This window comes from Panthera onca, chromosome F1 (genome assembly GCF_046562875.1).
Source record: "Panthera onca isolate mPanOnc1 chromosome F1, mPanOnc1 haplotype 2, whole genome shotgun sequence".
Taxonomy (NCBI): domain Eukaryota; kingdom Metazoa; phylum Chordata; class Mammalia; order Carnivora; family Felidae; genus Panthera; species Panthera onca.
The window spans coordinates 23,487,170-23,501,592 of record NC_138355.1 but is presented as its reverse complement, the minus strand read 5'-3'; the positions used below and the strand labels follow the sequence as shown (position 1 = coordinate 23,501,592).

The 14,423-nt window shown below is 54.3% G+C and overlaps 1 protein-coding gene across 1 annotated transcript; it reads right to left on the bottom strand.

Moving 5' to 3' along the window:
* Positions 1 to 651: 651 nt before the first annotated feature.
* TOR3A (torsin family 3 member A) lies at positions 652 to 14,191 on the bottom strand. The gene is made up of 6 exons (XM_060643634.3): positions 13,486 to 14,191; positions 12,400 to 12,513; positions 11,043 to 11,308; positions 9,327 to 9,505; positions 1,876 to 2,000; positions 652 to 1,440 (listed from the first exon to the last, which is right to left on the bottom strand). The coding sequence occupies exons 1-6, from the start codon at positions 14,189 to 14,191 to the stop codon at positions 1,190 to 1,192; spliced, it is 1,641 nt and encodes a 546-aa protein (XP_060499617.2). The 3' UTR covers positions 652 to 1,189.
* Between the last annotated feature and the right edge of the window lie 232 nt (positions 14,192 to 14,423).

The following is a 14,423-nucleotide window of genomic DNA, read 5'->3' as shown; positions in this document are numbered from 1 at the left end:
GCCAGTGAGCCAGGGCGAAAACTGACCCCCCCCCCCCCCATTTTATTGTGCAGTGAGGTCCAGATCACTGCGGGCCCATAGGTGGTGAGAAAAAGTGGTTTTAGTCGTGTATTGGAGTACTGAGATTGTGATGTGGCTCAGGCTGGGTACTTCCGAGCCTTGAGTAAATGAGTGCAGTAAAGTGTTAAAGGGGAGAGAGACAGAAGCCGCCTGTTTCTCCAGGGCTAACGGTAAGACGGTTGCGGAGGGCTTTAAATAAGAGGGGCTACTTGAGGTGATGACAAATGTAAGAGCAAAGACCCGTGTGCAATTCCAGAAAAGCAAAGGAACCAAGAGAAGGGAAGAGACCCACAACTCACAGCCCCTGGGTGTCTAGAGGCACAGTGTATGCGTTTATACGTGGCCATTCAAACCTCAAAAAAGACTTTTTCTTTTTACAGCTGGGAGCCTGGGAGTGACGTTTTCATACACAAGAGCAAGACGCTGTGAAAGCGTCTTCAGTGAGAGGCTGAAGTAACTCGGTTCAGCTGACCAGGCAGTCGCCCTGTCAGCTCCGTGAGCACCAGCACGTCTCTATCAGTAGGACCCGGCTTTGGGAATGTTGCTGGGTGAGCATGATTACTAGGTCTCAGTAAGAAAGCAGGCTGAGGGTTCTAGAAAAATACAGAATTTTAATTTTTATATATATGACAGGCATGTCAAAGCCCCTAACTTAAATTTTTCTTTTAGATTTACAAGAGAATTAGTCATAACCTATGCTGACATGATTTATATATACATATGTATATAACTCTATGTACTTTTTCCTTTAGCCTCAGGCTCTTTGCTCATCTGCTCACAGAAGCTACCCAGCTTCCCTTGGGGAACAACTTGAAAACTAAGCCGCCCGTCCCGTAAACCTGAGCAGCTCCATTGTTCCATTCCCTGTCACCAGGAGTCCCACAGCCACAGGCGTCTGCAAGCAAGAGCTGAGATGTATCTTCCATGTGGCTTTCTCCGACCACCTGGCCCACATTTCAGAACGTGGCTTTTTAAGGCACCAAGTGACTGAAAGAACTGGCTCTGCTTCCGATTTGAGGCCCGCCTTCTTCCCACACCTTGTGTGGGTGAGTGACCGCGGGAGGCCAGCCTGCCCCGATGGGCCCTGTTAGAGGAGGGCAGGCGGCTTCAGGAAGTCCTCCTCTTGCAGTCAAGGCAGGAAATAGTTAATTCTCTGGGAAATAGATTTGCAGCCCTGAGAAGAGAAGAGTTGCTCCTCCTTGGGGACGTACACCATCATCTTGGCAATTTGGTCCAGTGCCTCTTCTGTGTACGGGAGCTCCTGGCTCAGGAAGGCGTCGCGTGCACACAGCCTCACGTGGCGATACTCCAGCGGCAGGAAGGGGACGAAGAAGTCAATCAGGTTTTCTTTGACAAGACGGCTCTGGCCAAAGCCACTGTCTGAAATCAAGACCAGAGTTACATGGCGTCTACCTGGGGCTGTCCCCAACCCTAAAACCTGTGTCCAGATCTACACAGCTGCGTCTTCTTTTAGGGAAAGTGTGTCCCGGGTGAAGGGGGCCCTGGGGCTAGGACTGCAGGTTTATAGTTTCATCTGACAGCAGAAAGCAGAAGGTGGCTGGAGGCATGAACCACTGAGCTCACAGACTCTTGCTCAGGGTCCACAGGCTTCTACCACTGCCTGGATTCCCAGGGCTGGGGGGGCAATTACTCTCTCTCACAGCATTTTCAGAAAAGGAGTTGGGCTTTCTTAGGCCCTCTTGTGCCTACTTGGAGTTGACAATGAGATGATTACAGCGTGTCCTCTGTGCCTTGTCAACCTCAGAAGCCCACATTCCCATACATACAGCTTCTGTGAGGCTGGGGGCCCGTTACCTGTGGACTTGGCAATCTTGGCCTTGAGCTGGGGCACCAAGTGGTCCAGCTTAATGTCTTCCCGGGACCATCCGGCCATAAGCAGATTCAGGACAGCCTCATTGATGACACTGCCTCCAAGGTTACTGGAAGAAACAAGGACTTGTTAACAAATACTAGTATTTTTATATTTATCTTCCAAATGGAGAACTTGATCACTGAAGCCTACGGGACTGGTGACTGGAGGTCAAGGAGCGTCTCCCCCTCCAAGGGATCTTGTCACAACCCAAAGTCTAAACAGAGGACCTTGTCCTGCTTTTCCAACCACCCTCCCTGTCTTGCTCCCTTTGACACATGCTCCCTGAGGCTGTGCTAGGTGCAGGGAGCAAAGCGATTGTGTGATGTGGTCCTTCCCCTTGACCTCTGTGGGGCAGGAGAGGCGTGTATGATGCCGGGACTGCGGCGCCAGTGCTGAGGGAGGCGCACCTAACACTTAAGAGGGAGCATGAGGCTTCTGAGCCCAAGCAGACCAGACGGGAAGGTGTGTGTCCAGGTGTGGACCAGAGGGCTTGCGGGCTTCAGGTTCCAGAGGAGCAGAGGCACGAAGGTAGGTGGAGGTTCGCGTGAGGAGGCGTCTGCCACAGACACGGAACTTGGCTCGTCGGCCGAGGAGAACCACTAAGGGGTTTGCGCTTGGGAGTGTAGGGTGGTGCGGTGACCTGATTTGCTTTCCTTCCTAATAAGATCATTCTAGGGCCACGGAGGTCGAATTGAAGACACATGGGATGGTCGCAGAAAGGTCAGGGAGCTGTTTGCGGTAGAAGGGTTTAAGAATTAGTTTAGGAGACCCAGCTGTCAAGACCCTGTGACTGACGGATGTGAGGGAAAGGAGGCCATCGAAGAACACGAGCATTTGCCGAGAGCTGCTTGCTATCCGCAACCCCCCCAGCTGCTGACAAGTGGAGTGAATGTGGGAGAAGGGTGGCGACAAAAGCCTGGTTCTACACCCGCGAGTGTTTTATATTCACCCTTGATCTCTCCAGGGGTTGGGATATCACCAGGTAACTGGAATTATGGGTCTGAAGCGGACTGGGTTAGAGAGATGAGGAAGGGAGGAAGAGGAGAGGATATGAGCACCACTGCCAGGGGAGCTGGGAGCACTTTCTCCGATCCCCCCAGCCCCGTGCCTACTTCCCTCCCCACGCACTCTCCCTTTGCTAGGCCGCAGCTTCCCAGGCCTTCCAACAGCTCCTTAACCCAAGCTCTGCCCCTGCTTATTGCTCAGGCCCAGCAGAGGGAGGGAGTGGCTCTGCCCCTCTCGCTCGCAGCCATATTAACCCCTTTGTTTTGCATTTGAGTGTGGCTCCTGTGCCAGGCTCCATGTGAGGCTCTGCGACAGAGGAGGAGCTGCGTGCTTCTCTCCCTGCCTGCCTCCACCCATGGGTAGGCCAGGACTGCCCAGTGACCCAGTGCCTCCTTCCTCAGAGGGCCCAGCAGTCCCTGAGTCCCAGGTGGAGGGCCCGGCAGGGACAAGGGTGGTCCCCACCCCTTGCTCAAGGTCAGACACAGCCAGACTTCCCCTGACCCCTTCATGTAGGGAAGCTGCCGCCCCACACCCTCCGGCTGGAGGAAGGCCTGCCAGGCAGGTCATCTACACACGCAAGTGATCACGATTGCATCAGCCAAGGCAAGAGCTGTTCCCTGCCAAGGGATTGCCCCATCCTGTGCTCCCCATGTGAGGCGAAGGCAGGTTTACACGTGCACGGGCTGGAGGGCAGGTACTGGGGACAGGAGTGGGATTTACTCACGGAGCCCCTGGAGCATGGAAATACCAGGTGCTCAATAAAGGTGTATTAACTACATGGACGTCTGTGCACATTTGTCTACACTGTTCCCATCTACCTTCTGAATTTCTCTTGTCCCATAGCCAGTGTTGTCTTCCTCTGTGTAACAGGCTTTTCTGTCACCCACCAAGACGTGACATGGGCCCCTTCTCTATGCACCATGTTCTCCCCTAGGCTTCAGCTCCTCAGGACCCACTCTGGCACCAGGATTGCACCGTTAGAGAGATGCTGCCTTCCTGGCTCGCTCCAGTTCTCTTCCACCTCCTCCCAGGCCACCGGTGGGCCCGTCCTCTCAGCTGGCTCAGGGGCAGGACAACAGGCCCTCGTACCAGCTCTAAGGCCCCTCCAGACCATTCCACCAAACCTAATTGCTAATAGGTCTTTCTTAAAGACAAGGGATAGGGGCACCTGGGTGGCTTAGTCAGTTGAGTGGCTGGGTTCAAGCCCTGCATCGGGCTCTGTGCTGACACCTCGGAGCCTGGACCCTGCTTCAGATTTTGTGTCTCCTTCTCTCTCTCTGCCCTTCCCCTACGTGCGCTCTCTCTCAAAAATAAACATTAAAAAAAAATTTTTATACTAAAAAAAGAGATATAAACAATTATTTATCTCTCAGAGCCTTAGTTTCCTCACTTGTGAAATAAGAGAATTGGACCAATTTAAGATTGCCTCCTTAGGTCACCCTAGATTCAACAGTCAACAAATACACATTTCTACAAGCATCTTCTGTGCACTGGGGTACAAGGCCCTTGATTCCATGAAAAATTCACATTCTTTTAATTCTTCAAAAAGCCCTTTCTGTTCTTTCCCTGACAATGTCTGTTCTCTTCTCTTTGGACTGTTAACTCCCCTTTCACCTCACAGCATCACCGAGAAGAGGCCAAGAGCTCCCATTAGAGCGCCATGACCCCACTCGAGGCGCGAGCTCCACTTGGTAGAAGAGAGTGAGAGTCATCAGCCCGACTCCAGCCTACCACCCAGGACACCCCGCCACCGCTCCCGCGGCCTCCCTGCTGCCGTCCGATGCCACCATAGGGCAGCCTGCAAAGCCACTGGCGCCTTGCTTCAAACAGCAGGCTGAGGAGTTTTTTCAGGATTCGGCTGCTGGCCTCAAACAGTGTAACTTGTCCCCACCAGCAGTTTATCAGCTGTGCCTTTCTGCCAAACCCAAGAGCCCTCAGCACACCAGTGAGGCCACTAGAGAAGTCAACTCCAGAGACTCCCATGCTGTCCCGACCCATTCCTGGAACACAGAGGGTCCCGGACTTCCAACTTTTCGACTTTACAATGGTGCAGATGCAGTAAGCATTCAGAAATCTTACTTTGAGTTTTGATCTTTCCCTGGGCTAGTGACGCGTGGTATGATCCTTAGCTGGGATGCTGGGCAGCAGCCACAGCTCCCAGCCAGCCACGTGATCATAAGGGCCAACGACCGATACCCTTACTGCCATTCTGCACCCACACAACCACGCTGTTTCTGTCAGTACGGTATTCATCAATCACACGAGCTGGTCAACGATTCATTGCCACGTGGGCTTCACCTTCGACGGTTTTCCCCACTGTAGGCTAATGCTCGTGTTGTGAGCACATTTGGTGTAGGCTGGGCTAAGCCACCATGTCCGGCGGGTCAGGTGTGTCAAACGTGTTTTCAATTTTCCACGAGCTTATTGGGACATAGTCCCATCGCAGGCTGAGGAAGATCTGTGCCCGGAAGCCTTCAGGGTGTAGAAGGGCTGCTTTCTGGACCCCCAGGGGCAGGAGTGGGGACAGCACTGAGCTGCGCTGCCAGCCTGGCTGACCTGAGGGCTCCAGGTGGTGAACGCCCAGGCCTGTCAAGGACCACTGACTCTCCCAGTGGGACACAGGCCGGCACCAGAACCGCTAGAGCTGGAGACCACGCCCTTGTCCCAGGTGTGCGCCCTCCTCCCCAGAGGGTTCCTTGATGGCCGGCATGGCCTCTCCATCCCCCAGCAAGTGGGGGCCCACACGGGGCTTTTCCCCCGGTGGCTCTCTCCCCAGGCCCCGCTGCCACCCCAGCATTACGTCCATTCACTGGTGACCGCATGGCCTCGGATGGTGCGTAAAGGCCAGGTCACTAGGGGAAAGGGCAGGGCTAGAGGGGACTGGGGCACCGCTGGTAGGTCAATGACCAAAATTCTATGAAGACAAATGTTTGCCTAGAGACTGCAAGGTCACTTGGGTCGTATGAGGAGATCCTAGCACTGGGGAGGGTTGTCCAGGCGGAGAACTGAGTGGGAAAGTCAGTGCCCTGGCACTGTGGCTCAGGTCAGAAAAACGTCCGCTTTTCTCTCTGCTTTTCTTTTAAAATCACCTTGGGAGCACCCACCCCCGGCTGCGTTTCTTCCCAGGGCACTGTAGTGTCCCATAAGCCTGAATTATAGACTAGGAAGGAAGGACTTGCCATCAACCACTGAAATCCCAACCTGGCGGCCGTTGCAACTGGTTCCATCTTGCCTTGCGGGTCCACAATGAAACAAGAGCTGCCTTCCACACCTTGCTCCCTGACATGCTCCAAGCAGGATGAAAAACCAGACTCCCTAGTTCTCCACCTTTAGGGTGCACCCAAAACTGAAGAAAATCCCCTAGCAAGCATGTACTGGCCTGCTGAGGGTGAGAAGTACCTTGTGCCTTGTATTGGCTGCTTGTGAAGCATTTCGGGTTGGGCCAGCAGGGACCCAAACCTGACTTCTAACAGACCTTGGGCAGGACTTTCCCAGCTGGAGCCACCATAAAAAGATAGGATCGAACAAGCTGATTTCTCAATTCTTCTTACAAAGCCATTTCCAGAGCATAAGGGCAAATCAAACAGGAAGTGCAGTATAATGGTCAAGAGTCCTGCATGGCCACGCTGCAAATCTCAACCAGGTGTGAAAGCGTGAGCTTTTCATTCAACACATCATACCCCGAATTTCAAGCCAGTGACTTCCCCTCGTGATCACAGAAGAACCAGACCTTCCAAAGCTGGAGAAAGAGCTAGCCATACTGGACTTGGTGGGAAACCACCCTCCACCTGGGTCTACCTTGGGAATTTTCAAAGGTACTTTGTACCTAATTTTCAACAAATGTGCTGATTTGAAAACATAATGCTCTTTTAAGAAGGGACTCGCAGTGTGTGAATTATATTCCAAGCTATATTACAAGGCCATAGTCATCAAAACAGCATGGTATTGGCATAAAAACAGACACATAAATCAGTGGAACAAAAGAGCCCAGAAATAAGCCCATACATATATGGTTAATTAATTTATGACAAAGGAGGCAAGAATATACAATGGGGAAAGAACAGTCTCTTCAATAAATGGTATTGGGAAAGCTGAACACCACATACAAAAGAATGAAAACTGGATAACTATCTTGCACCATACCCAAAAATTAACTCAGAATGGATTAGATGCAGCATGAGACCTGAAACCATCAAACTCTTAGAAAAGCTCTCGAACATCAGTCTTGGCAATGATTTTTTTGGATAGGACACCAAAAGCAAAAATAAGTGGGACTACATCAAACTAAAAAATTCTGCACAGTGAAGGAAACCAACAAAATGAAACAGCAACCTACTGAATGGGATAAAGTATTGTAAAGTTATATATCTGATAAGGGTTAATATCCAAAAAATACAAAAAGCTCATACAGGAGTACCTGGATGGCTCAGTCGATTAAGTGTCCAACTCTTGATTTTGGCTCAGGTCTTATGGTTCTTAAGATCTCATGGCTCTTAAGATCAAGCCCCGTATCAGGCTCTACACTATCAGCACAGAGCCTTGTTGGGATTCTCTCTCTCTTCCTCTCTCTCAAAAAGTAAACATTAAAGGGGCGCCTGGGTGGCTCAGTCGGTTAAATGTCTGACCTTGGCTCAGGTCATGATCTCGTGGTCTGTGAGTTCCAGCCCCGTGTTGGGCTCTGTGCTGACAGCTCAGAGCATGAAGCCTGCTTCAGATTCTGTGTCTCTCCATCTCTCGGCCCCTCCCCTGCTCATGCTGTCTCAAAAACAAAAACATTAAAAAAGTTTAAAAAAAAAGCTCATACAACCCAACAGCAAAAATAATCTGATTAAAAATGGGCAAAAGAGGGGCGCCTGGGTGGCGCAGTCGGTTAAGCGTCCGACTTCAGCCAGGTCACGATCTCACGGTCCGTGAGTTCGAGCCCCGCGTCAGGCTCTGGGCTGATGGCTCGGAGCCTGGAGCCTGTTTCCGATTCTGTGTCTCCCTCTCTCTCTGCCCCTCCCCCGTTCATGCTCTGTCTCTCTCTGTCCCAAAAATAAATAAAAAACGTTGAAAAAATAAAAAAAAATAAAAATGGGCAAAAGAACTGAAAAGACAGCTTTCAAAAGAAGACATACAGACAGCCAACAGGTACATGAAAAGGTGAATGATCACTCATCATCAGGAGAATGCGAATCAAAACCACAACGAGATGTCACTTCACATCTGTTAGAATGGCTATAACCAAAAAGACAGGCAATAACAAGTGTTACTGAGGATGTGGAGAAAAGGGAAGCCTTGTGCTCTGTTGGTGGGAATGTAAATTGATGCAGACGCTACCAGTAAACATGAGACTCTTCAAAAAGCTAAAGGTAGAATTACCATATGATCCAGCAATTACACTTCTGAGTATTTATCCAAAGATAATTAAAATACTCAAAAAGATATACATGCCCCCATGTTCACTGCAGCATTATTTACAACAGCCAAAATATGGAAACAACCTAAGTGTCCATCAATGGATGGATGACGAAAATGTGCTCCGCCCCACACACAATGGAGTATTGTGCATAAAATTCCATAAATTTCCTAACGAAATCTTGCCGTTTGCAACAACATGGATGGACCTTGAGGGCATCATGCTAAATGAAATAAGTCACAGAAAGACAAATACCGTATGATCTCACTCACGTGTGGAATCTTAAAACAACAAGAACAACAACAAACCAAGCTCACAAATACCAAGAACAGATGGGTGGTTGCCAGAGGTCAGGGGCAATTAGTTAACAATGCTGCACTGCATATCTGATAGGTGTTGGTGTTAGATCTTGAAAGTTCTCATCAGGAAAAAGTGTAATTGTGCATGGTGACGGGTGTTAACTAACTGCAACCATTTTGCAATACGGATATATACAAACAGCGAATCCCATTGAGCACCTGAAACTAATGCTCTGTGTCAATTATACGTCAAGAAAAACAAATCCCCAAAATGCCCTTCTGAGAGGGGATCCCCTGTGAGTGGTCCCTCCCTGAGGAGGCCATGTACTAACCGGGGGGTCGGAGGGGAGCCTCCCCACCCTAACACGGCCATGGGAGAGGACAGATGAGCGAAGGGTGGCCGGCGCCGGCGGTGGGGGTGAGGGTGGGAGGCAGAATCCCTCCTCAGCGGTAGGATCAGGGCAGGACCCGGGAGATGGAGGGCTCCCCACCCCTGCCCCCGCCCAAGAGGCTGGGCTTCTGTTTTCTCCACTGGGGTGTGTGGTTTCCCTTTGCGGAAAAGGGTCTGCAGCCTCGGAGAGCATGGAAGCCGCTCCCGCCAGCCGCTGGAGGAGCCTGGCAGGCGCGGCCCGGGGCCGAGTGCTCTCCCTGCCCTTACCCGGCCCTCCTGCCCTTGTTGCTCACACCTCACCTGAGAAAGAGAAAGATGGTTCTCGGGGACTCGACTCTGTGATTCTCGGGGGCCTGGCCTTCCAGGTGTGACCGGAGGGCCTCCAGCAGTCCTGGATGCAGCTTCTCGGCCTCGTCGAAAATGAACAGGGTCTGGGGGCAGCGCTCCTGTGTCTTCCTGATCTGACTTGTTAGCTGCTCCTGCACGGAATACGGGGAGCTGCTGGGAGCTGGGGAGCCGGGAAAGCACATCCCCACCCTACAGCCGCCAGGGCCCCAGGGAGCCCATCTGCAACGCATCACCATCACCGGCTTCCACCCCAGGCCTACCAATCCAAACCTCCAGGGGCGGGACGAGGGCCTACACCTCTAGGGAGCTTCCCAGGTGATTCTCATGCACCCACGGTTTGTGAAGAGGAATCAGGCCCCAGCCCTAGTCCTGCTCCCTGTGCTCCAGGACGAGGTCCCGTCCCAGCACGTCCAGGCACCCTCCCTGGGGGTGGGAGGCAGGCTCTACCATAGGAGAGATGGGCAGAGCAGGCTCAAGTGCCCAGTGTTGGCCACAGCCACCGGTCTTGAACTCCCAAGAGCAAGTGCTCATTGGTCCTCAGGCGAGGCTGACCTCTCAGAGGAGCCGCCCTGCAGGGCTCACCAGGAGAGCAGGGCCGGCTCCTGCCCGGGGTGGGTGTCAGCAGAGCCCACACTCAGTGTCCACCTCTAACATCCCTGGATTCTGCCTTCGGGCCCCTGTCACTGTGTGTGTGTGTGTGTGTGTGTGTGTGATGTGCACGGTGTGAGAGCGAGTGTGCACATGTCAGTTTTCACAGCGGAAAACAGATCCATAGCAGTTCTGCTCTTTCTGGGAAGACCTGGCCGACCAGCCACCAGTCGCCAGCCCTTGGGACACGTCACACCACCTCTGCCCTCCAAGACTGAGCTGAAGCTGCCAGGTGACTCAGGCAATCTCTGTCCGCAGAGGCTTACATCATCTTCCCAGGTTAACACACTGCAAATATAGCAACTAAAAGCCGAAAGAGATGTAGTAATTAGTAATCTCTGTCATGCTGCAATGCGGTTTGGGTCATCGTCTGGCTTATCTGAAATCCTACGTGTCTGAATGAAGAAACCCAAATCAGCAGAACGGCACGGACAATTTTTGGCCATCTGCTTATTGGTGTGTGATGAGCGATTTGAAGAAGACGTGGAAAATTTTATGTGATGTGCCTCTTTAAAAAAAAAAAAACCAGTATCTGCGACTTCCTGTCCAATATTAATCACAATGACATAAAACAGTACAGACGAAAGGCTACAAGAAAGTACACCAAAATGCCATGGTTGCATCTGGGTGTGGAGATTACGACAAAGCTTTTGCTTTTCTCTGCTGCACGTTTCCTACATTGCCACTATTTCTAGAACAATTAACACGTGGGTTTTCTGTTCAAGCTTAGCGTCTGGCTGATGAGACAGCTCGAGGCAGGTGGTGTTTGGGACAGAAACCTTCCTTCCACGTGTCCAGGACCTCACCTGTGTGGGGGGGAATGTCTGTGTGGCTTACAGCTTCTGTCACGGCGGCCACCTGCTCCCACACCTGGGCTTCTCCGAGGCCCACTTCCCGGCAGGGGATGGCTGGCTTCAGGGCCTCCCTCCCCCCCATGGAGGCCGGCCGCTCGGGCTGTCTGAGCGTCTTTCCGGCCTCCACCCGGCTGGCGAAGCTAGCCCTAGCACTGCCCAGCCTCACCTGGTACAGGTCCACGTACTTCGGGTGAGGAAAGTGGAAGGTGGCGATGAACACCTTGACACAGTCGCTCCTCAGCCCATCCCGGTAGAGGTTCTCCGCCAGCAGCCGCGCCACGAAGTTCTTGCCTGTGCCAGACCAGCCGTGGAACGACAGAGCCAGGGCCTTGTGTGGCTGCGGCGGCTCTAAGTAGCCCCTCACGGCTGTCAGGACCAGCTCCCGGGCCAGATGCTGGCCGTGCAGTCGTACACTCAGGTCCGATGCCAGGCCTGGGGGCAGGACAGAGGGAGCCATGGTCAGGTGCACGTGGGCACGGTCCCTGGGAGGCTGAGCCTCTGAACATCTCTAAGCAGGGATCACCCATCCAGACTTCCTGGCCTCAAAATAAGAAACCACCGTGAAGATCTTGCACCCCAAGGGATTCAAGGGCTATTTTCTGTTACAAACACTTTACTAGCTTGATATTTTATGGATGTGTATCTTGGATCCCTTTTTTTGTTTGTTTAATGTTGAGAGAGGTAGGGAGAGAGCATGAGCACGCCAGCAGAGGAGGGGCAGAGACAGAGGGGGGCGGCGGATCCAAGAGAACTCTGCACTGACAAAGGCAAGCCCGAATCAGGGCTCGAACTCATGGTCAGATCATGACCTGAGCCAAAGTCAGACACGCAACGTACTTCGGGTGAGGAAAGTGGAAGGTGAGCCACCCAGGAGTCCCTGTAATTTTAGTTTGTTTTATAGACTATTAGTTGAATTGCATTTAACATTTGTGAATAGCTGAAATTAACTAAATTTATAAATCCCCCCTCCTGCTTCCCCCCCACTTGTGCTGACCTCTGGCCAAGAGCACCAATATTAACTGCTGATTTTCTGCAGGAGGTGGGAGAACGAGCTCAAGGGCTATTTTCTGAAGAGCTGGAGAAATCAAGATTGAATTTAGGGAGAGAAGGAATCACCCTTTCTGAAGGCCCTGAAGACACCCCAGAATGGTTGGCAGAGTCCTGTCCGGAGGAGGGAACCCAGCCCCTAGGCCCATGAGGCTGCTTCCGCCCAGAAATTTCAGGACCCCGCCCCCCCCCCCCAATACTTTATGGAGACACCCTCAAATGAATAAATTCAATTCAGCAAACACTTGTTGAGGGCAGGGAGTGTGTTCAAAGTCCTCTGCTAGGCCTTAGTTCCTTCCAGCCATGAGGTTACAGGGTTTGGGGACAGGGGCTCCCGGGAGTCGGGGTGGAGCCAGGGAGGGTGTGCTGTCCGCCACAGAGAGGATGACGAAAGGTACCCTGCGCCCTAGCCGCTCCCCCCTCAATCGCCTCTCCTCCCCACAGATCCGAGCCCCTTCGCCCCCGCGAGGTCCGACCTGTGAGGTTGTTGGAGATCCTGCAGTCACCGCTGCCGCAGCAGTCCTGGAAGCTGCAGTACCAGGAGGTCAGGATGTCCAGGTACTGCCGGCCCAGCAGGGGAAGGCTCCAGCCTGGAAAGGGGGGCCTGTGAGACAGGCACGGGGCCTACGGCTTGGGGAAGGCGGACACTGCCTCCCTGCAACCAAGCAGAGCAGTCCTTCCGGTCCTCTGTCCCCGCTCCGGAGCTACCCCTCACTCCTCCCTGGGCCTTCCTTGCCCCTTTTTCAGGGCATGGGCCGGAGTGGGCACCCCGTCCACCCAGTTACCACCCAGCGGGGATACCGCTCCAGCAAAGGCTCAGTTCACTCAACAGATACGCCTTAAGCACTGGGTGCCAGACCTGCCCACAAGGAGCTGGCAGTCTCGGAGGGAGTCAAGCAGTAGCTGCTGATCATCATTCCTCCTGCTTGCTTCAAGATCCGAAATCATGTGAACCCCAAGGGCCTCTCAATTCCTTTGCCAAATGTCAACTTGAATACACCCAGCACGAGCAAAAACAAACCGAAAGCCACTCACTGGGATTTAGAAATCTTTTGATTTAAATGAAAGCTGTTTAGGGCACCACTGCAGGATTGCCATTACAATCGTTATTACAGGACCCAGAAGGATCTACAGAGACTGCAAGGGGCCTCAGAAGCCATCTCGTCCAGGGCAGTGAAGTGACAGCCCTGCCCCACGACTTGTCAGGGCCGGAGCCGGAGGGGGAACACAGGTCCAGGACTCCCGGCCCAGCTCCGCCCCCGTCGGCAGCCGAGGAGAGAAGGTGCTGGGGTTGGGGCCGACCGGGCGTTTTCCGTAAAGCCAAGACGGAGGTGGGAAAGAGCAGCTCCCGGGATGAGCCAGGGCGGGCTGGCAGACTCCAGGAAGTGTGAGCCGTCTGGAGGGGTCAGGGACGGGAGGCGTGGGCAGGGCAGCCAGGCCCTCCCGAGGGCATCAGGGGGCCGCGCCGGGGACAGGGGGACGGGCCGCCCGGTCCCCGGCGGCGCCCAGCTTCCCAGGCCGGCGCTCGTCCGGCCCCGCGGAGCCCCGGCGGCCGCTCTTACCCAGGGGCCCCGCGCGAGCCTCCTCGTCGCCGTCGCAGTCCTCGGGCCACACGCGGCAGCGCAGGAGCGCCCAGTAGCGCCGGGACAGGGCGGCGGCCTCCCTCAGCCGCTCCCGCAGGCCCGGGAGGGGCTCCTTCGCCCCGTCCGGCGGGCCCGCGTGGCTCGCGCCCGGGCGCGGCGGCAGCAGCAGCAGCAGCAGCGGCAGCAGCGGCAGCAGCAGGCGGAGGCGAGGCATGGCCCTCCCGCCGCCGGCCTCGCCCGGCTCTCGTCGGTCCGGGGACTGGCGCCGGCGCGGGAACCGAGGCCCAGGGCCGGGCGCCCGCAGGGCACCCCGAGGCCGCCTGCAGGCGCCGCCCACCGCGGGGCTCGCTTCCGGCCGCGCGCTGTTCCGGGGCGCCCGCGGTCTCAGAGCGCCGCTGGTACCGGCGGCAGCTCTGGGGCCCCTCCGAGGCCTGGCAAGGAAGGGCGCCCGCGTGTGCGCTGCCCCCGGCTGCACGGAGGCCTCGGCAGTCGTCTCACCGGGAGCTGGAGGCGGCCGGGTCCGCTGAGCGGGGACAGGCCCCGGGACGCCGGGGAAGTGAAACGGCGCGAGGAACGGCGGGTTTACACAGCTGGGAGCACACCCACGCAAGAGGAAGCCGGAGGGCTGCAGTCTGGAGATACTTGGCTTTTGGAAACTCCCGGTCGGGGGAAGAGCAAGTCTCATTACAAGGAAGTTAGGCTGAAGACTGTGGGCTCTCTCTTGGCTACGTTTGCAACTTTCAAGTGCTTGTGACACCCAGCGGCTTCTCGGACACCACTGGCAAGACTTGAGAGCCCCTTTCCTTTGGGACCCCTTTTCCACGACGTGAGAAGGCAACAAGCTTGTTAGATTTCGGAAGAGCTTGATGCGTTTTCCAAAATCACTGGAGTGACTGAAGCCACTGGCCTAATGGGAG